The sequence below is a fragment of the Babylonia areolata genome, chromosome 14, assembly GCF_041734735.1.
Source record: "Babylonia areolata isolate BAREFJ2019XMU chromosome 14, ASM4173473v1, whole genome shotgun sequence".
NCBI lineage: Eukaryota > Metazoa > Mollusca > Gastropoda > Neogastropoda > Buccinidae > Babylonia > Babylonia areolata.
In genome coordinates this window covers 23,751,057-23,761,056 of record NC_134889.1, presented here as the reverse complement: position 1 = coordinate 23,761,056, position 10,000 = coordinate 23,751,057, and the positions used below count along the sequence as shown (strand labels likewise).

At 40.6% G+C, this 10,000-nt stretch overlaps 1 protein-coding gene across 2 annotated transcripts in view; it reads right to left on the bottom strand.

Moving 5' to 3' along the window:
* The window catches only part of LOC143289931 (uncharacterized), a 75,786-nt gene extending 69,368 nt beyond the window's left edge, over positions 1 to 6,418 (bottom strand). For both annotated transcript variants that reach the window (XM_076599188.1, XM_076599189.1), the window contains exons 1-4: positions 5,835 to 6,418; positions 3,841 to 4,060; positions 2,339 to 2,518; positions 624 to 733 (exon numbers count right to left, since the gene is read on the bottom strand). In XM_076599188.1, coding sequence (XP_076455303.1) covers positions 624 to 733; positions 2,339 to 2,518; positions 3,841 to 4,060; positions 5,835 to 5,986 — 662 coding nt within the window. In that variant the 5' untranslated portion in view covers positions 5,987 to 6,418. The remainder of the gene's footprint in view (positions 1 to 623; positions 734 to 2,338; positions 2,519 to 3,840; positions 4,061 to 5,834) is intronic.
* Between the last annotated feature and the right edge of the window lie 3,582 nt (positions 6,419 to 10,000).

The window sequence follows — 10,000 nt, the reverse complement described above, 5'->3', positions numbered from 1 at the left end:
TCCCCAACTAAAGTTAGGGTACCCATTCACACCTGGGGTGGAGCGAGTAAAAGATGAAAGTAAAGTGCCTTTCCCCAAGGACACAACACCATGCTTATAGTGGGTGTAACCATGGTAATGTTGAGTGCCAGATCAACAAGTCCTTTCACCGAACTGACTCTGCCACATCACCTCCTCCCAAAGGCATTGTATTGTATTCTTTTGTATTGTACTGTGGTGTACTGTACTGTGTTGTGATGCACTGTACTGTACTGTACTGTACTGTATATTGTATTGTATTATGCTGTGTTGTACTGTGTTGTGTTGAATGCATTGTACTGTAATGTATTGTACTGTATTGCTCTTTTTTTGTCACAACAGATTTCTCTGTGTGAAATTCGGGCTGCTCTCCCCAGGAAGAACATGTCACTGCACTGACAGCACCACCCTTTTTTTTTTACTGCTTTTTTTTTTTTTATTCCCTGCCCGCAGTTTTTTTAATTTATTTTCCTATCAAAGTGGAATTTTTTTTTTTCCAGAATTTTGTCAGGGACACCCCTTTTGTTGCCATGGGTACTTTAATGTGCACTAAGTACATGCTGTTGAAGGTAGCGATGGGGGGGGGGGGGGAGCCGCTGACTGACCTGAGGGCCTTGTCCTGGGCCTCTGTCTCAGACCTCAGCTCCTCCACACGTTCCTGCAGTTCTGTCACCTGACCCTGACAGCCCTCTAGCTCCAGCCTCAGCTCCCCTTCCTGGCAAACACGTCACACACATCTGTCAGTCATTGTAATCACCATCATCATCATCATCATCATTTGTAGCAGTAGTAGTAGTAGAAGGAGGGGGAGGAGTAGCAGCAGTAGTAGCAACAGTAGAAGTAGTAGTAGCAGTCGTAGGAGCAGTAGTGGTAGCAGTTGTATAAGTAGTAGCAGCAGCAGCAGCAGCAGCAGTAGTAGTAGCAGCAGCAGCAACAGCAACAGCAACTGCAACAGCAGAAGTAGTAGTACTAGTAGCAGCAGAAGCAGCAGCAGCAGCAGCAGCAGTAGTAGTAGTCGTAGTAGTAGTTGTTGTTGTAGAAGTAGTATCATGTCACTTATTATTCACATGCAAGGGAGAGACTTGTTTTTGTACTGCTGGAAAGTAATTTGCAATTCAGTATTTTGTAATACTGAAAAGTTTGTGGCCAGGGTTATGAGCCGCTTGACCAAAGTGCATGTCTTAACTCTTTCCATACGAACGGCAAAAGAGACGACGTTAACAGCGTTTCACCCCAATTACCGTCATCAAAATATTGCAAGCGGAAGGCTCTTATTCTGAAGACATGAATGTTGACAAAAAATACCACAATTCTGACGACGGAAGCTAAAGGTTGGGTCATTCAGACACCCACTGGACATCCGAGGGGTCTGTGTAGAGGAGAAGAGAGGACTGGCCGTACTGAGTGAGTTAATTGATGAAAAAAAAGTAAAACAAAGGGAGAGCTGTGGGGACTGCCAAAATGCCAATATGGAAATATGTATGCCACTGAAATACTCCCACTCATGTATTCCCAGAGCATCACTTATCTGAAAGTTAAAGGTTTGTTCTCAGCTAAAATAAAGATGAAGATGATGGAGTGTATGCTTGTTAAACAGCAAAATGCAACACAGGCACAAGATCAAATGAGACAGAATAGAAATATCTAATCCACATACAAATGTGCAGTCATGCTGGCAGCTTTGCTCACATGTGCAAATGCACAAACACACCCACCTTCAGTTGTGTACACACACACACACACACACTCACACAATAACCTCGTTTAAAATGGTGGTGTTCCAATCTAACCCATTTCATGCCCCATCTAGCCAGGTAAGTACGTCAACCTGTACACTACTCCAACACACATGAAAGACAACAGGGCTTCTGACAAGTTAAAAGTTTGGGAGTCCTAGGGAGTCCTTTACCCTGATTCTAGGGGTCCCAGATTGCCGTCAGATGGTCACAACACATTCTAATCAAATCTGCATTGCTATGTATGTGTATGTGTATACACAAAGGCAGGCTTAACTAACAGTCATGATTGTCTTGGCTACTGGCCCAAGTAGTGAACAAGGGGAACAACTCTTCCAGTATCAGACTGAATCAACAGTACGCGATTTTCACTCTTTTTGTGTGAATTTTTCAAAGCATTCAGGGACCCATTCAGTGGCAAAGCCCTCGTTGACCGAGCAATTCTTTCTACTCTGCAAATTATGGCAGGGACAACCCCTCAAGCTCCATTTAAAAGGTAAAACCATAAACATATTCCCATGTGGCAAATTAGCAGAAATCATGCTGCTAACAAAATAAAACAAAAGACAAAATATCATCCTCACTCTATGTTTAGCAGACTGCAGCTCACACACAAGACGCTCCACTTCAGACAAAAGGCGCTGATTCTGTCGCAGAAGCTTGACGCTGTTGTTGTTGTTGCTACCAGCTGCATGAAGGCTTCCAGAACTGTCAGAGTCATAAACATCCTCACCCACTGGCTTGTCAGTACCTTGTGCTAAAGCCTGTGACAAAAAAGGACGAGACTCAATACCAAAAACTTTGGAATGTTACACTTGGATAAAGACTTTAAGCATGCCTAGTCTTCCAATCTGTCCCTGCAGAAGCAACAGCAACTACAATAATGATGATGATGATGATGATGATGATAGTAATGATAATGATAACAATAATAATCATCATTTTCATTATCATAATAACGATTATAATCATGATAAAGATGGAAGAAACACTTGCATACACAAGCACACTTGTACACACACACATACAGAAACACACAGAAACACACACACACACACACAGATCTTATCAACAGACTGAATAGTGTATATGTGAGACCACAACGAACGTAAACAGTTTATGAGTAAAATGTTTCTGTTTGGTTAAACTTGACTATCTCCACATCAGTTCTGGACAAATCCACAACCATTATTCATGTCATTCACAATGTATACCATGCACTGACGTGATTGACCTTCAATTCCACTTCATCTGAAGTGAAAGGTTTACAAAAGGTACAATGAGTTTGGAACATCTAGTATAGATCTGCAGATACGATAAATATCCAAGCTGGACCATCCATTGTTTTCAGTGTGTGAAAACTTTCTTACACATTGGGTTAAAGCAAATGAAACTGATCATTTTGTTTTCACCATTCTAGCTTGACAATTGAATTACAGTGAATACCATATGAACTGATCATTTGGGTTTCTGAACTGATGAACACCAGATAAACTGGAACTATTTTCAATATACAACACAGTACAATACAATCTATCTTCATCAATTTGACTGGAAATTATGTGTGCTTTCACACTGATCAGTACATTATGATATGAACACAAGATGAACCAACATTACATGATGAACGCCATATGAAGTGGAGCAGTCACCAAATGGTATTGCAAGCTAATGAACATTGGTTCAAATCCCATACTGATTGGATTTTTACTTCCCCCACTTCCACTAGACCTTGAGTGGTGGTCCAGGTTGTACTTGTCTTTCAGATGCCATGATAAACCAAGGTCCCATGTGCAGCATGTATTTGGAGCATGTGATTGTGAAAAGAACTCAAGACAAAAATTGGGTCGTCCCTGACAGAAAAATCAATCGACCGTGAAACACATACACTTGCAGACAGAAAAATAAAATTAAATAAAAATATGAGTAGCCATGCACTGTTGTGATGCCATCTCCCAAGGGAGAGCAGCTCAAAATTCAAACAAAGAAAAAAATCTGTTGTGACAACAAAAAATAATATAATACCAACAAATGGCCGCTTCATTAATAACAAATCATCCATTATCATCCAGGTGACCAACTTCACCTGCTTGCTGGGGGTGCTTGCTGGAAAGGGGCGGCTGGCAAAGCCTGTGTACGAGCCAGGCAAGGTGCTGAGCTCGGAGCGCACGCTGCGCACATCCTCAACGCTGGCTGTGGGTGCCGACAGCTGCAGGTCTGGCAGTGTGCTGTGGTCACCCGCATCTCTCTGAGTGCGCAGGCGACTGCTGGCCATCCCTTGTGGTTCTGGTGGTCCTGTGCCTGCACTGTTTACATCGATAGGACATGACTGGGGAGTGAGGGAGGGGGGAGGGGTGTAGGGGGAGGCAATATTTGCTGCTGAGTATGCTTGTCAATAAGGGGCTCTCTGAGTGTGTGTGTGTGTGCATGCCTGATATCTGATTCAATGACACAGGAAACAAATGATGAGCGCCTAGTGGCAGCTGTCAGTTGGCTCTACCTAGGTAGACAGCCTGTTGTGCAAATGATCCCGCGTTTGTAAAGAGCTTTGAGCTTGATCTCTGACCATGAATAGGCACTATATTATATGTATCCATAACAATCAGTAAGTCAATCCTGTGTAAGACTGAGGCTACAAGTCTGAATCATAGTGAATGTCAGTCACCATTCTTTATAATTTGGACTCCTTTTTCTTGGGATTCTATTACTTTTGCTCAGTAAAAACTAAAATCAGTGGTAGTTCTTGCACTTAAATTCCAGTCACACTGAAATCATTTTACCAAGGTTCAATAGTTAACAGGTTAATTACAACGGTGTGCATCCACAATGAACATCAAACATGTACATACACCTGCTTACTGAATGCCCTATAGATCATTCAAGTTAAGTGAAGCTGAAAATGAAAGTCTCCTAATTTTGGTTTAGCTGCAGTCTCTGTCTAGTTCTTTTGTGTTTTTGTTTCTTTGTCATGCACTGCATGGCATGATGCAGGTTCTTCTGTTCCGGCATTAGAAAATCAAAAGAATGGCCATACTCAACCAAGTCCGACCAATTCAACAAATATTTTCAAAATTATATCAATTTAAAAAAAAACAACTCTTAAAACATAAAAACATACTTAGAAATTACAAATTTAATAGTGCTGAGTAAATGCAATCCAGATAACTTAGACTTAGAGGCTAGACCACACATGTAAAATACTTATATAAAATAATAAGGAGAAAGGATGAAAAGCCTTTTACTTTAGGTAAGCCACAATGGCTGCAAAATAGTTGCTCATCTAATCTGAACCTGAATCTAAATTAAGGTCAACACAAATTTAGGTTTCAAGAACAACTTGTAATTGTAGGCAGTGTGTGATGACACAACAATAAAAAGTAACACACAAAAAACATGCTGAATAGTCACACACAGGCACAAACTCTAGACACTAGTCTCATACTGACATAAAAACAAGTATGGATGCACACACGTACACACATACACACGCAGAGACACAAACACAAACACACACACACACACACACACACAAATCAACACCTAAAAGACAGGACAGTCAAGTACATGGTCATGGATAAAGCAGTCAGCTTGCCCATTTGGGGTACGTATGAATCACAGCAGTTAGGTATATTAGGTGAATAATGGTAATTTTTCCAGACTCCAATTCCTGAGTCAGCTTGTGCAAACCTATCAATCTGCAACAGCCTGATTCACTTTAATGTGTCTACGCATGCAGTTCAATAAAAGATCACTAAGATCCTGCAAAATATATAATGTCAAAGTATGGCTAATTGAAACAAGAAAATACAGTGCATGCACAAGTAACAATATGGCAATCACTGGCCAAGCAATATTGGTCCTGTTTATGAAAACACACACACACACACACACACACACACACACACACACACACTGACAGTGGGAGACTAACAAAGCTAAAATATGAAAGTGCGCTGGAGAGTGAAACTGAGCAAAAACATGGGAGATAAGGGAGGTGAGGATCGAGGTGGTTGGGGGTGTGGTGGGGGTAGTGAAGAGACGTCATTCCATTTCAAAATGAAAATCTCACAAGTAACTTACTTGTGCGATGAACCTGATTGACCTCGAGCCTCTAATCTTGCCAGCCTATTCAACTTTTTTTCCGTTTCTGCCAGTTTGCGTCGCATTTCCTCATATTCGAGCCGTGTTTGTCGAACAATCGTTGACGCCGAGGTACTTTCTGATTCTGACATCGTTATCTGTTCCTTGGCAGTGTAGGCAAGCGAAACCTCACATCAAAACAATTGTTTGACTGGAAGTGCCAATGTACAGAGACTTGGTGTGTGTCATATGTGATTGAGAGCACAAGCCATTGCACTGCATTCGTAATCACACAAAATTCAGAACTATAAAGTGGCAGTGACGGCACATTCCAAGCGATGTCAGTGATACCACAGACACAACTCGTCACAAAAATCCGTGGAAGCGAAACAAGCCGAGACGTGCTCCAACATTCCACTGAACTTGACTGAAGTGTATTTCGGGCACACAAAAATTCAAAGCTTACGGTTTAGCTACTTCTCTTTCGCAGATGTGTACTGCAATATTTTTGCTATCTGTTGAACCACTTGGCGGAAAATAACACTGAAAACATTTCTGATTGTTTCTTTTATGCAGTCTGCTTGTCAAACCGCCGCAGGATTCGATTGGTTGAAACCAAGGTCACGGGCGACAACACTTCCGGAAATGACCCAAAACACACACACACACACACACACACACACAAGCAAATAATTGTAAGCCATCTACTCATTCATTGTCCGAGCATAAGACCGTTAATTCCAAAAGATGTAGTTGATGACGTTTCTTCCAATATTTCATTAGCCATTGAAAAGATTTTGAATGATTATTCATTGCTTAGAATGTTTTCAGAAATTTTAAACCCAGTCCAGTTGGTATCCTCCTTTGATGTATTATAATTTATGTTGTTATTTATATTTACATTGTTGTAGGTTAATACTTGTTGATATGCATAATTGTATTCTCCCTCCCATGACACCTCATTCAATACACACCACAATCTCTTTAGACTTTTTCTTATAATAATATACCTTTCCTCTGATACATAACATGAACACTTTACGTGTGTGTGTGTGTGTGTGTGTGTGTGTGTGTGTGTGTGTGTGTGTGTGTGTTTATGTTTCTGTGTATGTGTTTGTGTCTGTGACTTTATATATTGTAACTAAAAACCATAAAATGATTCATGTGTTTGATTGTGTAATGAACTATATATGCATGTGTATATATGTATGTATGTATGTATGTATATATATGTATATGTATATATATATATATATATATATATATGTGTGTGTGTGTGTGTGTATGTATATGTGTGTGTATGTGTATGTATATATATATATGTATGTGTATGTATGTATATGTATGTATATATATCAACATAATCACTTACATCTGTTATTGTTTATGTTCGCATTTTTTTCCCCATCTATTCTGAATTTCATAATGAATTTATATATATATATATATATATATATATATATATATATATATATATATATATATATATATATATATAATAAAACGGTGGTCGACCCAAGAAAGTCCGGGGAAAAAAACCAACAAAAAAACACAAAAAACATGAACACTTTTTTTTTTACACTAATATTCACATGCACCCCCTTTCCTTTATCCACTACTTTACTCCTTTCCGTCTAAAAACACTTATAGTGAATAGACGTTAAACTGAAGATAAAACACACTGTTTTCTCAGGAACCGTAAGAAGTGACACATGGACGGATCTACCTTTTTCTTCAGTCAAATGCGGAAGATAATTTTTTAACGTTGTTTTATCAAAACCCCAAAATAAGAACACCATTTTGTGTACACGTATTACCCTTCCTCCCACCAGCTCCCATCGATCTCTCTTCTTCTTCTTCTTCTTCTTCGTTCGTGGGCTGCAACCCCCACGTTCACTCGTATGCACACGAGTGGGCTTTTACGTGCATGACCGTTTTTACCCCGCCATGTAGGCAGCCATACTCCGCTTTCGGGGGTGTGCATGCTGGGTATGTTCTTGTTTCCATAACCCACCGAACGCTGACATGGATTACAGGATCTTTAACGTGCGTATTTGATCTTCTGCTTGCATATACACACGAAGGGGGTTCACTGGCACTAGCAGGTCTGCACATGTGTTGACCTGGGAGATCGTAAAAATCTCCACCCTTTACCCACCAGGCGCTGTCACCGTGATTCGAACCCGGGACCCTCAGATTGAAAGTCCAACGCTTTAACCACTCGGCTATTGCGCCCGTCCATCGATCTCTCGATCTCTTGCTCAGTTTGTCTCTATCTGTATGTCTGTCTCTCTATCTCAGTTGCTCGCTCGCTCACACGCTCTCTTTCATTTCCCATCAACTCTTTCTCATCAGTTCACTACATAATTTCATTCGTTTATCCATCAGTTGAATGTACCTGCATGGTAGAATATATTATCTTTGTTTAATTTGTATTGATCATACTCACAATGTCATGCTCTCTCTCTCTCTCTCTCTCTCTCTCTCGCACAGGGCGGGGACTGCACGGCCGGGATGAAAATAAAATAAAATAAAACTAAAGCACTGACACCAGTGCTTAATCTATTATCCTCAAAGATAAAGAATGTTGTCTTTGCTTGTCTGTTCAATAACAATAACTACAATGAAGTCAACACTATAAAGGATATAATGATAATGATGATGATGATGATGATGATGATGATAATTTGTGTTGCCGGCGCTTTTTATACACGCACTGCGGCTCTAAGAGTATTTAACAACACACCTGGCCTGTTACACACAGGCCACAGGAATAAAACTAAAGGAAAAAAACGTTTAGACACAAACTCGCCTAAAAATTAAAAACAAAGCAAAATAAAAGGAAAAAAAAACACCACAAAAAACCAAAACAACACTATTAAAACACAAATAGTGGAAATGTAACACCACTCACAATTCATGATCCCATTCATCTCTCTCACCTCACCCCCAGCACCCCACTCCTTAGAAACACACACACACACACACACACACACACACACACACACACACACACACACACACACACAAACTGAAGACGATTTGGGGAGAGAATGATCAATAGTTTAGAATATACGGCGTTTGAACAAGTATGTTTTAATAATTATTAGACTTGAAAGATTAACTTTTATAGTCAGTGGAGTAGTAGGGTATATCTTGTCGGTTTTGAGGTGGAGAGTTTCCAAAAACCAAGGGCCGCTAGTGTGGAACTACGTTCAGAAACCATGCATGGGAACTTGCGTCTCCGCCAGTGTAACGATGGACTTGGGATTTCAAACATGCTCATGTCAAACGAAGAACGCGCGGGCGAGGACGGACCGGTTGGACTGTTGACTAACTCAGAAAGGTACAATGAATTGAAATAAATACAAGCTATTTTGTTCTTTATTCTTTAATATAGGTATATTGGAAGCTGGGCGTAACTTGTATAGAAGAAGAATGCATGCATGGTTGTCTGCGATAGGCCATCAAGATCAGACAAGCAGAAGTGATCCAGTTTTGGACTTTCTGTAGAGGTTCTTTGACACGGTCTCAGTTTCTTAAGGTGGCGTCACTGCGTTCGGACAAAGCTATATACGCTACACCACATCTGCTACTGAGGCAGATGCCTGAGAGCAGCATAAGCCAACGCGCTTGTCAAGCCTTGAGTGCATGCTTATAAATTTGTGTAGGCTACCTATCAGAGTGGATTTCTTCTTTTTTTACATTATTTTGCCAGAGGACAACACTTTCGTTGCCATGGGTTCTTTTTCAGTGCGCCAAGTGCGTGCTGCACATGGGACCTCAGTTTGGTTCTACGACAGAAGAAAGCAAATCTAGTATGTGAATAACTGCGGCAATCTAATCTGGAAAGAAAACACTGGCACGAGGTGACTACAGTGTTTTTTTTTGTAGTATCGTCTGTGAGGTATCTTCAGATTGAACGAATTCGTTTGAGTTCATCAAGACAAGGCAGTTGGACAAACTTTTGTCACATGATCTTTCATATTAAGTTCAGACAGTATTCTCTTGATAGTCTGTCGGGGCATTACCGGCACAGGGTCACCGCCGGCTCCACAACAAGTGTTTGATGTTATCGTCGTCAGTTGTTGCTGTCAGTTGTTGGCCGTTTAAGTTCTTGCACACACACACACACACACACACACAGAGAAGTATGTCACTCGAAC